The sequence below is a fragment of the Corylus avellana genome, chromosome 9 (genome assembly GCF_965113065.1).
Source record: "Corylus avellana chromosome 9, dhCorAvel1.hap1.2, whole genome shotgun sequence".
Classification (NCBI taxonomy): Eukaryota; Viridiplantae; Streptophyta; class Magnoliopsida; order Fagales; family Betulaceae; genus Corylus; species Corylus avellana.
In genome coordinates, this window is record NC_142498.1 from 4,355,228 (window position 1) to 4,377,174 (window position 21,947).

Sequence of the window (21,947 nt, forward strand, 5' to 3'; positions counted from 1 at the left end):
AATTTATAATTGTCATTTATTTTTAATGCATGTGATTCTCTAAGGACAATGTCATCCCGTTAAAATTACATGCTAGAAAAAACCTTAGCTCTTTAGGGAGCGCCACACAGATCCTCTCCTTGGGGGAGGAGGGATGGGTTTACTTCCTCCCTCTTCATCCCCTTGCTTCCCCCCACCCCCTCTTCCTGCCTGTGCGGGTTTTGTTTCCCGTTCTCCACCTCTTTAGGGGTTTTCACCGCACTTTGCTTCCGATCCCAGCAGCTGTTGAGCCCCCTTCAGTACACTGCCTTTTTCCCATGCTCCAGTCTCCTTGTGGGGTTCAGATCCGATTTACCTCAAGCTTGATCTTGATTCTCTTGGGCTTGGCCGCCACTCTCCCTCCGGTGCTACTCTTGGTTGTTAGTTTTGTTTTTTTGTTTCTGTTTGTCTTGATTTTCCCTGTATTCTGTTTTGGTTTTCCCTGTAGTTTTTGTTCTTGTTTTATTTGCTGGTAATAAGGCATTGTTCTCTTGTTGATCTGTGGGGTATTTGTTGTTAGTCCAGACCCTTGGTTGTGGACGAGAACTGTATCAGAGCTTTCGGGTCGAGGAGGATAAGTGTTTGGCATGGACGTTTTATGCGCCCAAGGCCGAAGAATAAACGCTACATATGCATTGGGTTGTGTCTGCCTGGAGCAGATCTATTATTTCATTTGAATATTAGTCATAGGTTATCAAAAGTTAAAATCATAGATAGGTCTTAAATGATAGAATGTTTTGTATGTATCTATGATATTGTAGCCTTGTAGCTTCGGCTATGATTTGCATTCTCTGAGCTTTGTGCTCTTGTAATGTAAGAGCTATATGCTCGTGATCCTTTTTATTAATGAGATTGAAATGATTTTTCCCTTCAAAAAAAATTAAATGCTAGAATCACATGTTTTAAGGACAAATTTTAATTCAATAAACTGAATTAAAATAATTTTTTCCAATCCATTTTAAAGAAAGAAAAATTTATTCACATTTTTATTTTATTCTATTAGTAGCTTCCACTTATGTGAGATAGAGACAAGTAGTGAAATATAAAAGAAATAAACGTTGAAATGTAGAACTACTCATAATTAAAGAAATAATACCATAAATGAGTAACTTTCATTTATTTCTCAAACCTCAATGTAGAATAATACCATAATTAAAGAGAATGGTTAAGTAAATTGGCAAATCTATAAGCTTATTATTTAAGAAAAATATAAAATTAATCCATGTGTGATTTTCAATAATCTCCTTAGAGGTATTCAATGGGTAACTCAATCAGCAGTGGACTACGCCTCATGAAGCGGAGGTCACTAGTTTAAATTTTCTCCCTCCCTTCCCTTATGTGGACATGTCAAAACAAATAATAATAATAATAATAATCTCCTTAGAGTTTAAAAAGTACACGGATAAACATAAATAACAAATAATTTTATACCCATAACTTTTATTTAAAAAATTTGACCTTACAATGTCACATTAGCAACAATTAATTATACGACACAATGTCCCCTATAATAAAACAAATTATAAGAGGTGGTTGGACGACTCCAAATTAGCTAGTTTCCGTGGGTGGATCGGCAATAGTTTCCGTCAAAATTTCAAACCAAAGTTAAATTATTTGTTATTTATGTTTATCACAAAAAATAAATAAATAAAATTCTAAAAAGCTTATAGTAAATTAGTGAAAACACTAATTTTATTTTATTTTTTCTCAATTATTTAATAAGACATTTTTGAAATTTTAATCATGGGCCCTACTAGTTAGGAATTATTGGTTATGGCCTTGCTTGGAGTCTTGGACACTCAATTGTCAACCCTTCATCCCGTTACCAACACGCTCTCTCTTTCACACTGTTTTTTTTTCTCAACAATAGAATATTATTTTTTGCAATGATATAAAAGAAAGACAAAATGTTTAATAAAATATTAATTTTCAATGAACAGTACATTTGTACAACTTATATTGGTTGTGAAATTACATTTTAGTAATATTTTTAGCCTAACATCTAATTAAATTAAAAAAATATTCAACACATCGAATCTCAATTGTTAAAAAATATATATTAAAGTACTAATTAAATAATTAAATTCATTATTTTTACTGAATTAAATTTGTAGAATAAATAAGAGTAATGATATACTTAAATTCTTAGAATAAATTGTTTTTTCATAAATAAAAAATGTTATAAATAAGATGAGAGTCCTTCTATTAGGATGTGGTGTAAAACTCAGTTTTACAGCATTTAATAGAAATTTGACACATCAAACAAAAACACCAAATACAATAAAGATAAAAACACCGTAATTTTAATTCAAATCAATCTTATGATCTTTTTCGTTAATTATAACCCGATGCCCACTACTCACCACCGAACCTCCAACCATCTCCGAGCTCTCAACACCGAAGTCTTCAAAACTAATCTAGTAGTTTTCTCAATGCATATTTTGTTTATGAGGTATTTTGTAAAAAAAAAAAATAAATTTATTTATTGTGAAGAGTTATATTATTTTTAAATAAAATCATAACAATTTCATTAACAAACTCAAAAGAAATCAAACCACTCTTTTTTTATATATATATATATTCTACATTTTTAGTTCCAACTAACCCGGCCTTAAATTTTTTTTATCTTAATATAAATTGATCAAATAATTAATTAGAACTGTCATATCTGCGAGATAATTAAGAAATAAAAGCGTAATTTTTTCCATTATTATTTTTTTAATTATAAAATAGAGTGAAAGTGATGGCAGTAAATTATTAAAAGAGCTTAAAGGGGACACGTGTTGGAGAGTAGTTGGTGGGAGATTGCGGTGGTGGAGCAAGTAATGGCCACTAGGACTTGGAAGGAATTTTGGGGCACAGGTTCTCTCTCAAGTACATTTGTTGACTGCTACCACCATTACGCTTTTACTATTATATCCCCGCAGTCCTTCCCACTTTGGGCTTACTGTACATGTTTTCCACTATTGCCCTCGCTTGACTTCATCATTCACCACATAAACCAACCTTGCAATTAATAAAGCTCAGTTCGAGTTTTTTAAGGTAAAAGAATGAAGACGATCAGACCCCTTTTAAAGGATAAAGTTAAAGAGAGTTCCTTTATATTAAATAAGATATATTTTAATTTTTATATTATATTTAAAAACTATTTTTCACCACAAAATTACTAATTAAGTTTTATATTCAATTTTTTTAATATCTTATTTTCAATTTATGAAATGATTAATCCATTTAATCTATTTTTCAATTTTTTATTAATTTTAATTTTGGAAAATTTTATTATTATATAAACAACTGTAAACACAGGTATTGTTAATAAAATTCTGTAAAAATATTTACAAATGAAAGAAACGTTATCTATAATATAAAACTATATATGACTATAATAAAATAAGTATTAAAACACATAACAATAGAACCTGATTTCACTATGAGTAAAGTTAGAAATTATCAGATAATGTTGATGTGTCAATTTCAACTAACCATTATCACATAATGTTGATGTCGTGATGTGTCAATTTCAACTAACCATTTGATCGATCATTAAAAAATACATGAACGGTTGAGATTGTCACATCAACACTGTGGGAGATAGGTTTTTTTTTTTTTTTTTTTACATGTTTGTACAAGAGGGGAGAGAAGGGGATTCGAATTAGTGACCTCCGCTTCATGAGGCGTGATCTTCAGCCAATTGAACTACCTATTGAAGACAATACTGTGGAATAGTTGTGAGATAAAAATGTAATATATAACATTTATCTTTATCAAAGATACCTTTTAGCTTAATTTTAATATTTTATGATATGATTATCAAACACTCTTAACATGTACAAGACACGTCAAATTTTCCTAACAAATAGTCATTAGTAACTAATTATTAAAACATAATCTTTGACTATTATCATTTTATGTGTAATTTATGATATGGTCTTGGGCTTCTTATCTCTTGGCCGCCAGAGGAAATTACAGTCTAATTGGAATCAAAGTATTGCCGACAGTACTATGATTTTGATTTTTTTTTTTTTTAATTTCTTTTTAGATTAAATTTGATAATCTAAGAGAGATTGTTAGGTTTTGATTTTTAGATTTATGTTTATGTGTGTATGGTAGCCTCTCAAATTCCCACAAAATAATAATAATAATAATATAGAGAGAAGAGAGGTGTATTATATATAGGTTAATTTTTCGGGAGAGATAATGCACCATAGGTTCCCATAGCTCTTACCGAATGTGAAAGCGCCAACAGACTAGAGACAATAGATAACATATGCTTATGAAAGGCACCAAGAAAACGGTGACTTTGATACCATAAAATTATGCTTTGATATCATGTTATCACCTCTCACATATCAACTCTAATGTTATGTTAAATTACCACTTGATTTATGACTAACAAACCGATTGTGAAAATTGATTTGTAAGATGTAGAAGAGACAATTGTGCTTGTGGCATGTGAAGACAACAATAGAGATTGTAGTCGGTGCATGGAGGTTCGTGCTGGATCAAATGAACTCTCAAATTTTGTTAGTGTAAAAATTAACCTCAACAAAGCGTTTGGTATACTATTGTCCAAGTGAAAACACACAAAAACATCTCTTAAATGAGAAATTGAATGGGTGTAGAACAAAGGCTTATGAAAGGCACAAAGAAAACGATGGTTCTGATAGTATGAAGAAAAAGACAAACTAAAAACTTGATCCAGCTGATTACCATGGCTATGGTCATTGCAATTGAAGTTACCTTTTGATGGCACTAGCTAATGGCTTTTGCTAAGCACTTTCCCTTACTTTTTCCTGTGTTGGTCATCTTCTTGGCCATGCATCACACCTTGAGTGACACATGAAACACACGAGACTTGGATCAACAAAACCAATCATTTAGTGGAGGATTTTGGTTTTTGTTTACTTGTTGTCCCCATTATTGTCTCTTTTTATTCGGATTTTCATAATTAAAAATAGAGATAAATGCAAAATTGGTCAATGTAGTTGGCTTAATTACAAATCACTCTCTATGATTTAAAAAATAATTTATAGGTCCCTAGGGTAGGCCAAAATAACATTTTACTCCTTAAACTCATTTTCCATTAAATGACTTAACGGAAACCGTTACATTACCACATCACACCCAATAAAAATAAGACACGTGTTCTTTTTTATTTATGCTTTTAAAAAATAACAAATAAGCTTTTCCACATCATTTTGAGGCTCCAACATACACTTCTTGTCAAATTAAATAAACCTAATCCCTCTATATCCTTTGTACTGCTGTCATCTTCATCTTCCCTAGCGATTCTTGTCGTCGTCTTCATCTGCGTCTGAGATTTGGGCATTTGCGTTTTTTGGCAATGCTTTCTATGGAAACAATCTCTCCCTCTCTGTGTTTTTTTTTTTTTTGTTCAATGGCAAGTACTTTCTAATTTGTGTTAAATAGATGTTGGAAGATGGTGGCTTTAAAAAGCAAACCGTAGGTTTATCTTTTAAAAAGTGATATCTTTTTTGAGATATGCAATTATTTTTTTCTTTTGTTGGGCTTGTTTTGCTCCTTAGTGTGCATGTGTAAGATGGTGCTTGTGCTTGTAAGAATATTCATCTGTGGATGTAAGTCTTAACGGAAAACGCAGATAAAGAAGACGGCAAGAATCGTTGGAGAAGATGAAGACGACGGTGGTACAAGAGAAATAGAGGGATTATGTTTATTTAATTTGACAAGAAGTGTATGTTGGAGCCTCAAAATGACGTGGAAAAGCTTATTTGTCATTTTTTTAAAAGCATAAATAAAAAAGAACACGTGTCTTATTTTTATTGGATGTGATGTGGCAATGTAACGGTTTCTGTTAAGTCATTTAACGAAAAAATGAGTTAATGGAGTAAAATGTTATTTTGGCCTACCCTTGGGACTTATAAATTATTTTTTAAACCACAGGGAGTGATTTGTAAATTATGCCAACCACATGGACCAATTTTACATTTATTCCTTAAAAATAAAGGAAGTTGATCATATTATTTAGTTAATGAAAAAAAAAAAATCATATTTTAATTTATTATTTTGCTTCCTTTATTTAACAAAAAAGTTAATGTTAAGAGGAATATTTTCATGAATGATCCAAAAATTTTCTTTCGAGAGAAATTAAGGGAGTAATTCATTTATTTTTCTTTTAACATAAGAGTATAATATTGCCCTTTGGGCTTTATCCTGTGAATGTAGGTCGTTGATCGAATCACGTAAATATTTTTGTGTTATTTATTTTATTCCGCTATTCTTTTATATTTCTATGATCTTTATGAATTTCTTCATAAACAAGAGAAAATATTAATCATTTGGTGTATTATTATATATTTCGTTTTTTCTTTTTCCATCCAATCTCTCCTTTCAAACATTAAAAATGGCTCAATTCACTAAAAATTTACAAAAAAAAAAAAAGAAAAGAAAAGAAAAGAAAAAAAATGTAGCCAATACACATATTTTATACATATGTGAGCTATATATATATATATATATATATATATATAAAGGGTATCTAATGGTACAAGAAATATTAAAGAACTAATTTGAGTGTGAGACCGAACTGATTTACTGGTTATTTAGAAGAAAAATAAAATAAATGATAAATTTAATAATTCGGTAATCCATCCCCATGACGTCCACCATTTCTTTATTAGTGTATATGGAGATAAAAAAATCTCAAAAAAAAAAAAAAGTCAGTTTGTTTACGTGCATGTATATCACGTGAGTTTGAAAAGATTATTAGTTCGGTGATAAGTTCAAATTCTAACTCATTATTTAAAACAAAATTAAATGAACTAAATTTAAATATTTAATATTCGACTCGATTTTATTTTATTTTCTTATATATATAAAAAAAAAATGAGAGTAGGTATAGCATTCCTCTTATATATATTGTTTTTTAATTTTTCCATCCAATCTCTTGTTTCAAACACTAAAAATTGTTTGATTCACTCAAAAAATACAAAAAATAGGTGAAGTCAATACACATATTTTATAGGCAGAGACGGAGGGAGGGGGGGACCGGGGTGGGCCATGGTCCCCCCCAAAATTAAGGAAAAAAAATATTATAAGTAAAAAAAATAATAAAAAAATTAAAAAAAGTAAAGTTAAAGTTTTAATTTTAGTTATTTGGCCCCCTCAAAAAAAAAAAAAAAAAAAAATTGGCCCTATTTTTAATTTTGTTGGCTTATACCTACTAAGTTTTTTTATTTTTTGCCCTTACTTTCAAATGTTCACTTTTTTTGACCCTTACGGTAGTCTTTAGTTCATAAAAAACAACTAAAATAATTTTTTTTTATAAAAAAAAATTTGGTTGGCCCCCTCCCATAAAATTTCTTGGCTCCGTCCCTGTTTATAGGTATGTGAGCCTCATATATGTCACAGATTGACTTACTCGAGAACCGAAAAAAAAATAAATAAAAAAAATCTATAGGATAGATATAAAATGTACAACTAAGGAAAAAAAATGCATAAAATAAGATAATTAAGCAAGATATGGACTCAGTTTTATATTATCTTGGTTAACAACATTAAAGTCTTAATTAATTCAACTCTTGTTATGTTTCAAAAATTTCCATGGGATCACGAGCATGATTCTTGAAAAATAACAAAAATTGTCTTAATCACCGATTCAAGGAGACTAATCCGAGTTTAATATCACGTATAATATATATTAAATTGGGTTGGAGGAATTTCCTTTAACCTAGTTTATAAAAGTGACATGTGTTCTTTGAACCTGTGAGATGGACATGTTTTTTTAATAGTAAGGACAAAGTTAAAATAAATTTTATTAAAAACTCATGTGAATCTTACATGTTATTAAAAAAATAGACACATGTCACTTTTATAGATTAGGTTTAAGGAAATTCGTTCTACCCAATTTGGAAAACTGTATCCTATATATATAATCACGCATGCATTGCACAGCCTTGCTTACAATAATAGGGAGTAAATAAAATCTTAATTCATCAATAACAATAACATGATAGTCTCGTTTAATTCCTAACAAAGGTGAATGCCGGGATAGAAATTTCCTCAAAACAACCCACTTTAATAAATGCTACGTATCTTTTAACATATTTGCGTTCCTCAAAAATTAATGTTTAGGTTAAAAAAAAAATGCGCCGCTCACATGTTGAAGAACACTTGGCATTTATTAAAATGGGTTGGAGGAAATTTATGTCATGATTGTCTTATGTTTGAAATTTTAAAGGAGTCAGGGGGCACAATTCTTCTCCAATATGGGTTGAAGAAATTAATTTTTCAAAGATATTTTTTTAAATTGAGTTGGATGAGCTTCCCACTCCTTCAATTCAATCTATAAAATTGTCACGTGTCTCTTAGCATGTGAGAACCACATGTCATGGATATATGGCATTTTTATAAACTAGACCGGAAAAAGTTTTTCCAACCAAATTTCGTTTACGATAAGGTTTTTTTTTTTTTTTTTTTTTTGGAACAACCCAATTAGTAGGAAAAACAGGATAACTTTGTTGATAGGGAGATGATATGCAAATCTCCCCCAAGTCGATTCCACGTTTGGCTCCAATGGGCAGCTAGCACTCCCCCACTACGTACGGCATGAAAAGCAAAAGCATAGGCGTGAAACTTATTCAAAAGATGCAAAACACGTGCTGAGCTACACAAGAAGTCAACGAATCCATAAATACAATGTACTTCTTCTCGTCATCCCATTCTGAATATGATTAAACCTAATTATCATCTTCTAATTTAATCCTTAATTTCTCAACCACTCAATACAAAACATCCCACGCCATTACATTCTTATTAGGTTGCCTGAGAATTCCAGCTCTTATTTTATTTATTTTCAATTCCAGCAGAATCCAACCCTTGATCTTCTAACAAAATTCATGACCAAGGTGCCCTTGATGTATCAATGTGCAAGTGGTGGCACTACTCAGTTGACAAAACCCATCAGACCTCAAGAATTATTAGAGCCATCACATCTTCCAATGCACGCCATGTTTACACCTTGGATTGGGATCTCTTGAAATTTGTTGTCCAAATTGAATGCAATCCTGCTGTCACTATATGGAGGGCAAATTATTTAGGGGGGACCGGCTTGGCCTTAATAGAGTAGTTTTTGCTAATTGGTCCCTCCTTAAAATTTTTTTGGCCCTAGGTCCCCAAAGTCAAAGCGGTTCCGTCCCTGTCTCTAATATATGGGGAAGTCATTAGGAGTGTAAGCAGGCTAAGAAGAAAGATAAGTCACTACAAAAATGCACAAGGCTTTTTATTTAACGAGCAATGCATACCACTACAAACCTTTTAGGCCTTTGTGGCCCCAATGACATCCTGATAGAAATGCTCGCAATCAACAATGTGGCAGGTGAAAGTTTGCTATCCTTGACAACGCAATAGGGTGCAGCTATCTGACAATCTGTGCAAGAATTTCCTCGCCAATAAAGTGTTTAGTCTAGCACTCCCAATCCCTATTTAGCAACTGTTGATAGGCCTTAATCAATGTCCCATCAGAACCCATGTCTACTGATTTACAAGAGAATTACCGTTCACATTCACTTTCATAATCACATCCTCGCCTTGGCCTTAATAGAGTCCAATATTTTGAGACTAGCTTCCACAAGACCTTCATAGATAGGAGTCTGAAAGCTTTTCCCTCATTCCTGGTCAGGGTTCTGGAGACCAAGAAAACAGAAGCTCTATTGTGCAAGTGATCCCTGGTGAAAGATGGAAGTGGTGGAAGTGATTGCAGCATCAAAAACCCTCCAACCCCATTATCAAATCCTAAAATACGTGCACCTCAAATTCCTACAAAATTTTGATTTAATCCTCCAGCATCCAACTCACCTTCCATTGTTTCTTCAATGAACAATCCCCAAAACTCGTCCTGCACATGCTCACGGGTTCATATTTGATTTGAGCGACTTGATTTCAGCCATCCATTAGAAAGCTGCACGCATATCATTTACTGGAAGCTGGATAAGTTTTAAGCACATGCTAACTTGTAAAACACAAAAAGATCTCCAATTAGTCGTCCATTAGTCATTCCGATTCAATATCTAAGTTCAACTTATTGCATGTGCAATTAAAGAGTTCTTTACTCCTCATGCTGGCTCAAAATTTTGAGTACTTGTAGATTCATGTACTGTTAGTTTTTCTTCTTAATTTCCTCTATCAACTGGTCTGCACTTGATACAACATTCTTAGATGTATTACGACACTTAACAAGTTCTCTTGGATCTGTACAAGTCTTCAACAAATCAGACATTGCTTCGGCTTTCTGCATTATAGATGTTTTCTTTGCGCGTGATGCATCTCCTTCCCCCCCATATGTATTTGGCAACTTCATTGAATGAGGGACAGAAGACATCATGTTCCGTAGTTTCTGTGCCATTTCATTCATTCCTTGTTTCTTTAATTCATTGTTCATTCTCTGGAAAGTAAGATACTGAGGAATTATGCCCCTCCGAATCATGTCCTCAAACTCTGCAACAGCCTCTTCAAATCTATGCATTTTGCAAAGCAAATGAACCAACATAGTGCTTGTAGCTAAGTCCATATCACAATCCCTGGCTCTCATTTCCTTGCTAACTTGAACTGCTAAGTCCAGTCTCTCCTCCTCACACAACATTTTCATCAAAAGATGGTAAGTTAGACGATCTGGTGTATACCCAGATCCAATCATCTTGGTATAAAGGTTCATACCCTCCTCAATCTTCCCATGTTTAGAGAAGTACCGAAAGAAATAGTTATAGGTTGTAGGAGTCGGCAAAAAGCGGTTATTTATCATCATCTTAAGGATCTTACTAGCCCCTACAAGATCTCCTGCCTTACAATAACCCTTCACCAGGGAATTGTATGTTGCGATAGTGGGCCCTGATTCTAAAACCAAAAACCGCTCCATCATCCGCATTGCCTCTTCAAACCTCCGGGCTTCTCCCAATGCATCAATTATTGGATTATACACGATCGCATTTGGCTCAATTCCTTCCCTTCTCATCTCATGCACCAATTCAATTGCCGTTTCAGCACGACGCATCCGGCAATACCCTTCCACAAGAGTGCCATACGTCACAACATTTGGTTTCACATCATCCATTTTCATCTTCTCCCAAAGCTGCTCTGCCTGTTTGAGTATCCTTGATCGAAACCATCCATTCAAAAGTATATTATAAACCCGTATTGACGGAACCCAACCTGGGTCCAACTTCCTTCTCTGATCTAAATATTTTGAGGCTGGCTTTACATGCCCTTCCTTACAAAGGGAATCCAACAAAATCTCAAACAACCTCATCTCTGAATCCAAACCACGAATTGGGTCTAAATTACATGCAAATTCAAATGTCCGAATCGCAGGTTGGGTCAAACCTACAGAAGTTTACCATAACATTAGGATCACAAATCTAACAGCCACAACTTCAGTTCCATATGCCAAAACATCACCAAAAAAATTCTTAATAAGATGCATAATCAGATATCCCCATTTAAATAACAATGAAAATTCCAAAACTTCAACTCAAATTTCATGCAAATTCGTGTCTCCTCAATTACATTACATGTGAATTTGCATTGCAAAAATGCAACTCTAAAATACAAACTCAAAGCTTAGCTCCAATTACATGCGAAAGTTAAAATTGTCCAATGCGAATCATCAAGCAAGGCCAAATTCCATAATCAAATTACTTGCAAAATTCAACCTTGTTATTACCTGCGCGAGCGTAGCGTCTGATCATAACCGCAAACGTGTCCCTAGAAACCAAGGCGCGCTGTTCCTCATCTCCACCAATCCGATCAAGAACCAGCGACCACGCGGACTCGAACTGCTTGGATTTCGCGAGCACATTGATCACGGAGTTGAACAGCGCCGCAGAGGATTGAAACCCAGGCCGCTTCTCCGCCCAAACAAAGAGCGTGTGCAGCAATTTGGGGGAAGAATCAAACCGTTCAAACACGGCCTGTAGCAGAGCCGGGTCCGGCTCGATCCCTGCCCGGTCCAGCGCAGCCTCGAGGGGTGGACCGGGAGAGATGGTAGGGTCAGCGAAGAGGTCAGAAATGGTGGAGAAATCATTTTGCGAAGAATTGGGGTTAGGGTTAGGGTTTGGATTCGGAGGTGGAGGAGAGCATTGTGGGTGGAGCAGTGGGGGCCACTTGATGAGGGGGTTACCGGGAACGGAGAGCCATGATTGGTCGGAGGAGAAACGGCGACTAACGGTTTGAAGATAGCCGTTAGGGTTAGTGTTTGGTTTGTAGAGGATGGAATATAGAGAGAGGAAACGGAGAGTTCTGTGAAACGGCATTTGGGAGAGAGAGAGAGAGAGAGAGTTTACTGTAAACTGTGTGGAAACAAAGAGAAGTTGTTAATCACCTGAAGCAGACTTTTGTTGTGGGGATGGAGTCTATTAAGGCGAAATCTTCAATTTCAGATTGCGCCTTGACAACTCTTTAACCTAAGTTTTTTATAAAGAGGCGACAAGTCGACTTAATAAATCTCAAAATAATCTTTAAAACCATAACATTGGGAAATGGATCTTTCCATTTCAAATCCTCTCAATTTCCTAAAGTTAGTGCATTTAGAATGGTAGGGTTGTCCAAAAATTTTAACTTCAAAAATTTGGACAATTTTACCCTTCTAAATATACTAACCCAAGGAAATAGAGGAGATTTGAAATAAAAATTATCCTTTTCCATAATGTTGAAAGTATATATTTTAATTTTTTTTAATAATTTGAAAAGAAAAAAAATACACAAATAATTCTCAAACTACCACGGTACCACCCCTTCTTCAATTTTGTCAATGTCCTTTCTAAACTACTAAAGGATGTCATTATCCATCGGAAGGCTAACAAGAAAATAGAAAAAAACGTTTCTAATGGATCACTCAATTGATTGGGAACCGCACTTCATAAAGTAGATGTCACTAATTCAAATTAATCTTTCTCTTTTGTGAATATGTTAAAAAAAAAAAAAAAACCATACAATTTTTTAATAAGACACAAAATATCTTTATAAATATGAAAATAAAAAATGATTTTTTAAAATTGTTTACTTTTTTTTTCTTAGATTTTTTAGTTTTTTTATAATAATTTTAGGAATTTTTTAATTTTATGAAGGGTATTTTGTTATTAGGGACATTTATCGAGACATTTGAAGACGTAAAATAGTTGTTTTGAATTAAATTAATGTATTATTTACTCTCTTAATTTTCATATATTACATATTTATTATGTAACTCTCATGATTCTCATAAGTTACATATTGATTATGTAACTCTCTTAATTCTTATAGGTTACATATTGATTATGTACTTATTATATTCTTGGCCCCATTCAACTATAAATAAGTTATTTTATCGTACAATTTCTATCAAGTGAAAAAAAGATGTAGCTAAGAAAAAACTTTGACGTGTGAATATAGGTCATAGGCTGAACCACCTTAATCTGTTTCTCTTTATATTTTTTATATACTTTAACATGGCATTTTTTGGTAATTTATAAGAACGTTAATATAATTCGTAATTTTTGGTAATTTAGATGAGACATTAACAATAAGGTGAGAGTTTGAAGAGGCATGTGTATTTTTTTCGTAATAATTTTTTTTTTTTTTAAAAAAAAAAAAAATCTTATTTTTAAAGATAAAGTTTTTTAGCCATATTGCGTCGACTGTCGAGAAGCTCGTTCTTTTGCTTTAGCTATAAAACCGAGAGCCACAGTGCGAGAAAATCAAATAGTAATAGAATGGCTTCCCTGAAGTTCACGGCAATGTCGCTCCGGCGGCCAGATTTCTCCTCCGGGACCGGAAACTACAGGAACGCCGACGCCGTCAAGCTGCACCTCAGAAAGAAACGCATCTCTGTCTCGGTGGCTGCGAATTCGCCGGAGGAGCCGTCGCCAGCTCCACCACCGGAAAAGCCAGAAATCGAGCTGGAGTTCATCGGGGTGCATTTGACATTCGAATTTTGTTTGGAATTATAGAATTTGAATAAAATAAAATAAAAAATGAAATTTGATTGGTTGTGATTTTGGTCATGGCAGCCGAAGCCTGGGAACGACGGGTCGTACCCGGTGGAGAGAGCCAAAGAGATTAGTGGTGAGAAGCTTCTGAGGAACATCATGTTGGATAACAAGATTGAGCTCTACGCCACGTATGTAAGTCCTTTTTCTTTTTCCTTTTTTATTTTTTTATTTTTTATTTTTTATTTTTTATTTTATTTTTTTACTTTTTACATTTTTATAAGAAATGCTAATATCACTTTTATAAGAGATGGTTTTTTTTTTTTTTTTTTTTTTAATTCACTTTTTGGTTTTAGTTTTTTCTTCAATGAGCCTTGTGTGTGGGACTTCACCCCAACTAATATAGAAAATAGTGAATTTTATTGATTAATTTAATTGACTAATAGGCTCAACACATAAAATATTCAATTAAATTTTGAGATTTATGGATGCAAAATCGGAACTCAAAACCTTTGCTATAATACCATGTTAAATCATTATTTATTTCAAAAACTTAATTTGATAAAAAAAAATAATAAATTTAATCATTTAATTAATATATTAATGCCGACCTAGGTTGATCCCAAGTAAATTATTGTACAAGTTGGTTTCAAAATCTTGACCTATTATGGCAATGTGCTTATTTAAGGACCGGCTTATTATTTGATTTCAAATCAATACTAAATTGTTTAAATTGTTTAATCGCTTTTTTAAATCTTTTTTTTTAAAAAAAAAAAATCCAAATTGTTTAAATTTGTACAAAATAATCACGTTTAGGCTCCGTTTGGTTCACGGATTAGACCCTTGGATTGGACTAACTAACACTAGGTATAACTAGTCCTTTGTTTGGTAACACTCTATTCCTGGGAATAGTCTATTCCTATAGAACTACTAATCTCATACACACAGGGTTAGCTAAGCCACTAAAAAATGAGTGGCTTAGCTAATCCATTACTGTGGGATTAAAATTAATGTGTAAAATTGCCCAAAAAAACCCTATCCTTCTCACACCCACAAGGTTCTCACGATCTCTATCTCTCAAAGTGAGTCTCAGTTTTTTTTTGTTCGTTCTCTCTCAATTTTTTTTTTTTTTTTTTTTCGTTTTCTCAGCTTTTTTTTTTCCTTTCTCTAGCAGTTTTTTTTTTTTTTTTCTTCTCTCTCAGTTTTTTTTTTTTTATTATTATTATTATTATTATTATTTTTTATTCTCTGCAACGTTTATTTGATTCTGTTTCTTCATCTCTCTGTTTTTTCTTAAAAAAAATGTTTATACCGTTTATTTTTTTTATTATGTTTCTCCTTCTCTCTTTCTCTGTACCGTTTCTCATTTTTTTTTTTTTAAAAAAAAAATTTTGATTCTCTGTAACGTTTCTCTTTGATTCTGATTCTCTGTCTCTCTGTTTTTTTTTTTTGTTTTTTTTATTATTTTATTACTTTTTATTGTTATTGTTAGATTTTATCTTTTAGTAAACTTTGGACCCAGATTTGATATGATGATTATGTGATTTTTTTTATATAAATAAAAAATAAAAAGCCCACATACATGACATAATTAAAAAAAAAATTAAAAAAAATTATAGTATAGTTGTTTTTGTTTTTTTTTTAAAAGGTCCTTAATAGTATAAATTGTATTTATATTATATGGGTATTTTAGGAAATAAGATCACAATACGATTTCATTCACCAACATATTGCATTGTACCAAACGAAGGAATATGATTAGTTAGTCTATTCCAGCGTTACAACCAAACAAAGGAATATGATTAGCTAATCTATTCCACACTTTTCTATTCTCAGTGGTAGCTAGTCCTTTTTCAATGGACTAGACAATCCGCGAACCAAACGAGGCCTTAGTATTAAACAAGTGGCTAGATTGTAATTTTCTTTTTTACTACCCATTGTACATCAAACGCACTTAAGCCATGAACCTTAATATTTCTACCGTGCGCATTGTTACTCAAATGACATCGGTTAAGTAGTGAGGATGGCATGATTTTTGGTAAAACCCCTTCTTAGTAGCATCTAGTTTGCGGATTACTACCGCAAGCGGGTTCGAACCCGTGACCACGAGGAAGAAAGAAGGAGGGGAATTGAACTTTATCCCCTGCTGCTTTACCAACTCAACTATCACCTTGGCGGTTGAGGATGGCATGATTTGTTCAACCCTTATATGTTATTCCAAGTGTTGAATTTTATGAGGAATAATAAAATACGAGAGTAAAAAATGGGAATTGGATCTCTCTAATTCATAGTTCAAATTATATTTTACAAATTCACTGATGTATTTTAAATGAAGTGGCATTATATACACTGTTAGATGCAACACAATAAAATATGGATCATCACCATTTTAAATCATGTTAATCGCTACTATCTCTGCTATTAAGCAATAATTCACTTTCCAATCACTTTTTTTTTTTCCCAAAAATTCCGAAAACTATTTCTACCATTGATATTTTATAATGTTATATAGTTTAGTGATATGTTAAAGTCTTATTATCTACAATAAGTGCAAGGACATGTATGTGCCATTTGACTCATGAGGGTCAAATTGGGAAGTGCATGTTTTCAATTTCAACTTTTAATTAGTAATGGGAGTGTAAGATTGCCAGCTACTTACTGCCCAACGTTATATATAATTCTCATGTATATTTTAAAAAATAAGTGAAGCCTAGTGGTGTCTTTTGCACTACCAATTGGTGTTTACTTTCTTCTTCGATAATGATTGTCTATGATGATAATTCTCAACAATGGAAGTTGTATTTTTTTTGAGGAAAAACTACACTTAACTTCCCTGAATTTTCATCACTTTTGTAATTACCTCCATAAAGTTCAAAAACTCTCAATTTAGTATATCGAACTTCCAATATTTTTTGCAATGTCACCTCTCGGTTAAGTTTTTTAGTTAAATTCTAATGAAGGAATGTCAAAATTACCAAAATACTCCTTTTAAAAAAAATTGATAGCCTTTGAACTTTGAGAGGTAATTGCAAAAGTGATGAAAATTTAGAGGGGTTAAGTGAAATTTCGCATTTTTTTAATTAATATGTTGATTGACCAGTAATGTACATTTTAGTTGTATTTTAGATGATCTAATGTGAGATGGTGGTTACTTTTGATTAGGGAAAAGTGATGAATTGTGGCGGTGGTGGAAGCTGTGGAACTTGTATTGTGGAGGTATGATTCTAACATTCATCCTGCACTTTCTGCTTTTCATCAATTTCTTAAGGTAAAGCTTTTATGATGTCAGACTCTCTAAAAGAACATTTTTTCAAAAATTGGTTTGTCTAAGGAGTGTTTTCTGCACATTGTTTCCAAGTTTCTACACAAAATGTCTAGACTTTTACAAGTTGAAACGCAAAGATATCAACAGTTTGTTTCTGTTCATCCAGAAAAGGAAAAAGATAAAGATGCTTCTTGGGAGAATGAGCAATATATGAGTAAACCAAAGCAACAGTTGAGGCATATTTAGGAGACAGATAGATGCAGAGTGAGTGGCTTTCTAATTAAGTGCAGCTTCCTTGTTCCTTGTTGTGCAGATTATTGATGGAAAGGATCTTTTAAATGAAAGAACAAATACAGAGCTCCGGTATCTGAAGAAGGCAAGCTTTCCCTCTCTTTTGTAAACACTCCCAACCTTTCAAGCTTCCCCAATTGCTAATAAATTATTGAATCAAATGGTAATAATGGTCTGTAAAAGGCTCTAAAGGTGTTAAACATCAATAGTGAAATTTGGACGTTCAAACCGTTGCTTCTATAAAAAAAAAATGATAGCATTTCCCATAATTTAAAGCAGTGTGAATTACTCTCTTGGTATGTTAAGATTTTTTTTTCTGTTCATCATGAAAATTCAGTTTTTAGAAAATGGCTAGTTTGGCTAACTTGAGTTATTATGTACAGAAGCCCGAATCTTGGAGGCTTGCTTGTCAAACTATTGTGGGAAATAAGGAAAATTCTGGCAAGGTACTTTCCAAACAATTTATTCTTCTTCAGTTGCCACTGTCAATGTTTTTGAGTTAAAATCTTTCTCCCATCAAACTCCACATTTTTATTTCCTGCTGAAACAAATAACGCCGCAGTGAATTAGAGGGTTGGGAGCTTTTCTATTTTATCCAAACTTCATGTAGTTTTGCTCCATTGACTTTGAAACTAGTAAGAAGAATTGAAGTTGTTCACTAATGTGTGATTAGCTTAGGGTTTTGTGATTTCTATCTAATCTCTTATTCTGTTCAGATGAATGCTTCGTTTATGCTTTTACCGTTATACGAATCCTAACTTTTTGAGTAGACCTACTCTGGATTTTTGTAAATTACATATTTCTGGTAGATAGATTAATTTAGTTTTATCAACTGAAATGAGAGCACCATGGTTGTTTTGCATTTAACAGAGCTAATAGTTTTCCTCTCTAATTGTTGGTTGTAGGTAGTGGTTCAGAGGATTCCCCAGTGGAAGAAGTAATTAAGAGTTGACCCTATTCATTACACTAAAAACATGTTTACATTCAAAACAGATGGTAAGAATTTTAAAATTCTTAGCTTGGCATGCAGAAATAGATAATGTATATTGTTCAGATGTTACTAGTAATCTCTGCATATTGGTTTATGATCTGTCCACATGATGGAATTGGCAAGTTCATTTTTATTGTTGAAAGCTTTGTATGCTTATTACCATGCCATATGTAGGCCATTTGATGATAAATAGAGGGAAATGGTTGATTTTTCATTAGTCTGAATTTCTTGTAGAAACAATTTTAGCTAATGTAGTCTTGTATAGTGTACTCATTCTCCTCTGTCTAATAAAAAGAGCAGTCAAAAGGAAAAAGAAACCCTTAATTTGAAGTCCTTCAGAAATTAAGAATCCAATATTTTTCTCTTATTGGGCTCTATTAGGAATTAGTTTGATAGTCACATTGAGAATCCTAGTAGGTTAAACAGAGTGTCTGTACAAATATGTTTCATTGTGTTCAAAGCACTCGGTTTGATTAATAAACTATTAAATATTTTCAGTTCTGAGGCACATTGACCTTATTGTGTGTTCTTTTCTCTCTATTCTTCTTCTTCTTCTTCTTTACACCAATTTGAATTGCCTCTGAGCAGTGACAAACTTTCTCCCTTTTTCTTCTCCATTACAACTCCAGATCAAGCTCTTCTCCTTAAATATTAAAACTCACAATAATTCATGCTATATCTATCACATTTTTTTAAAAAAATCCCTTTTTATCTTTTTAAATGCTTAAGAAATTCTCATTGCAAAGTTAAAAAATTATAAAAATGAAGTTATATGAGTTTATACAAGTCAAACCAAGTATATAGGAGTTCGGCTCGTTTAATAAACGAGCTGAAATTTCTGTTCAAGTTTGGTTCGTTTATTAAACAAACTGAACTCAAGTCAAGTTCAAACTGTTTACAAACAACTCAATTCATTTGCAATCCTATCTAAATCTGTCTTACATTAAGAAGTTCGAGAGGTCTTTGCCAGACCTAGTTACCATTTTGGAGGACACTGGAAGGTTTTCATTTCAAAGAAAATTTGAATCACATTGACCCACAATATGCTTACAAAGAGCCCTATCAGTAACTCTGTGAAGTATTTTCCTCCAACCCCAAGAACTTTCCCTTGGAACTGAAACCAAAAACTCCTGCCATTTAAGTAAATAAGCTTGCACCCCTGTAACCCAAATGGATTCAGACTCTGCAAACAAGTTCCCTTATATTCTAAAAGAACCTAGACCTTTCATATTTTAAAAAAACTTAAAACCATTTTTCAAACACAAGGTTTGGAATTAATTCTGCTTCATTTTTATTAAAATATAATCCTTTAAATAGCAATCACTTTAAGATAAACCCCTACAAAGATAACTAATGCAATACTAACTCTAAAATAAATAACTAGATAACTAAAATACAAATAGACGCATGTTTATCTCTAATCTAAAAGTACTGATAACAAAACTAGTCTAAATTAATCTTAAATGAAATCTAATTCATATTAAATATAAGTCTACTCTAATATAATGTCTATTTTATCACTGGGTTACTTCCGTAACAACTTGATACAGCAGCTTTCTTCCAATTTGTGACTTTCCTTCAACCTAATCCACCCTCTTTTTTAGGTACACAAAGTAAACCCTATGCTACTTCTCCAAAAGCTATGACATCAGGGACATTTCACAAATAAGCATTGAACTTTTGCACAATCAACTTTATGTAACGTTTTTTTTTTTTTAATAAAAAAATAATAATAATTAAATGATTAAATTTACCAATTTTCACGTGACACTCCATATTTTTAGTGGCTGACTAAACAAATGTCAACGCCAGATTCTTGTTAATTATCGACAAAATTGTATTCTATGCTCTTATTAAACTCAAGCAAGTGCCGAGTAAAATCAGACATTATTCTTTTATTGGGCCACAACGAACATTGAATAGCAACACTATACATAAAAATTGTGTTCAAATTGTTTCGATGGGAGAGAATTGGGAAGGAACACAATGGAAGGTGTTGGGAATAATTTCACTCTATTAGCCCACCAGATACATAATGGGCCTCAAGACCAATACCAACCCTCCAAAAGAATAATGGGCCACAACTTTTTCTAGAGCAAGTTGAAGTAGAAGACCTAATCATATCCTATATATAGGCCTCTATACCAGGTATAAACCCTAGACTCAATTATTGTATATTGGGCAGACTTTTTTCAAATTAACTAACTTAGGCATCGAAGTGAGACCTGCCGGCACCCTACCAACGACGAGTTCTCTTAATTGGTTGTTGTCTTGCAGGAACACGGTACCTCAAAGAACACGAAGAACGTCTAGATCACACCAATCGGAAAAACTGTTGGACAAAAAAAATGTCTCAACAGAAGGGAACAAGAAATCCCACAATTCACTTGTTTGGAAAACTATGTATTCCTTTTGGTTTAACGGTACTAAAATGCAATTTTAAAAAACATGGTCAAGCCTTCGGTAAAATTGTTATTCATCATTTAAAATTGTACATTTTTAAAAAGGCACCACTCGCTTGCGTCTTTTTTCAAACGCTTTTCCAAACAAGGTATTTCTGCAATTTTGTTTTAAAACAAACTTTTATCTAAAAAATTACAAGGTTAAATGCACTCTAAAATACTGGAGGGAAGTTTTTTCTACTATTATATTTTGTTAAGCCGAAGTAATGGGGACAAAAGATTGCAATAAACAAATAGCTACTTAACTGGCTACGAGATCAAATTGATTGCCCAAGGCCCTAAGTCAACTTGAAGCACATGTGTCTTGACCAGTGACCACTTGGCTAAGCCAATAATTCTTAAAGAGTATTTAGGGTCCGATCGGTTTGCGATTTCAAAAATTGTGATTTAAAAATAGTTATTTTATGATATATAATTTGAAAACATAGTTAAGAGTTTGACAAAATTACATTTTAGCCTTTAAAATTTTTCATTTTAAAAAAGCATCACATTGTTTACGATTTGAAAATGTTGTTTTTTTTTTAAATGTTTTCAAATCGAAATATTTTAAAAACGCCATCTCAAATGATCTATTTTTTGCAATTTTGTTTAAAATATACAAAATCACAACGCCAAATGCACTATAATAACTTGGTCCTTCACACTATTTGAATGTGATTTTAGACTTTTAATGAGGTGATTAGGCTTTGTTTGATAATTAACACTGGTTTTATTTCTTTTTTAAACAAAAAATTAACAAATAATCCAAAACAAAAACACTCAAAATTATTCTCATATTTTTTTCAAATAAAAAACAAAATATATATATAAATGGGTCATCAAAATAGTTAAAAATGGGTGGTTGAAAAGATTGATAAGTTTTGGCATTTTCTATTAGCATATTCATCTTTGTGGAGCCCCATTTGGGATCCCTTTGAAGGAGCCTCACGTTCCAGAGTCATGGAAAGTCACTGGCTTTTGTTTGTGTTAGGATTGGTGCAGTG

General features: G+C 32.6%; 2 protein-coding genes across 3 annotated transcripts; one reads left to right on the forward strand and one right to left on the reverse strand.

Moving 5' to 3' along the window:
* Positions 1–9,124: 9,124 nt before the first annotated feature.
* LOC132190682 (Pentatricopeptide repeat (PPR) superfamily protein) lies at positions 9,125–12,333 on the reverse strand. Its single transcript, XM_059605723.2, has 2 exons — positions 11,714–12,333; positions 9,125–11,373 (listed from the first exon to the last, which is right to left on the reverse strand). Exons 1-2 carry the CDS (start codon positions 12,300–12,302, stop codon positions 10,154–10,156), a joined length of 1,809 nt encoding a protein of 602 aa, XP_059461706.2. The 5' UTR covers positions 12,303–12,333; the 3' UTR covers positions 9,125–10,153.
* A 1,391-nt stretch (positions 12,334–13,724) lies between these two features.
* Positions 13,725–20,174, forward strand: LOC132190487 (2Fe-2S ferredoxin-like superfamily protein). Of its 2 annotated transcripts, XR_009441141.2 has the most exons (7): positions 13,725–13,940; positions 14,037–14,150; positions 17,118–17,171; positions 17,534–17,596; positions 17,895–17,957; positions 18,417–18,507; positions 20,107–20,174. XR_009441141.2 is itself a non-coding variant. In XM_059605494.2 (6 exons), exons 1-6 carry the CDS (start codon positions 13,740–13,742, stop codon positions 18,450–18,452), a joined length of 531 nt encoding a protein of 176 aa, XP_059461477.2. In that variant the 5' UTR covers positions 13,725–13,739; the 3' UTR covers positions 18,453–18,596. The 2 variants fall into 2 exon arrangements, 1 of the variants encoding a protein (XP_059461477.2); XM_059605494.2 differs by lacking the exon at positions 20,107–20,174 and having other exon boundaries at positions 18,417–18,596.
* Positions 20,175–21,947: the final 1,773 nt, after the last annotated feature.

Coding starts and splice junctions, on each gene's coding strand:
- LOC132190682 (XM_059605723.2), bottom strand. CDS start 12,302: ATGCCGTTTCACAGAACTCTCCGTTTCCTCTCTCTATATTCCATCCTC. Junction 11,374..11,713: donor CAGACGCTACGCTCGCGCAG/GTAATAACAAGG, acceptor AAACTTCTGTAG/GTTTGACCCAACCTGCGATT.
- LOC132190487 (XM_059605494.2), top strand. CDS start 13,740: ATGGCTTCCCTGAAGTTCACGGCAATGTCGCTCCGGCGGCCAGATTTC. Junction 17,597..17,894: donor AGCTCCGGTATCTGAAGAAG/GCAAGCTTTCCC, acceptor TATTATGTACAG/AAGCCCGAATCTTGGAGGCT. Junction 17,958..18,416: donor ATAAGGAAAATTCTGGCAAG/GTACTTTCCAAA, acceptor TGTTGGTTGTAG/GTAGTGGTTCAGAGGATTCC.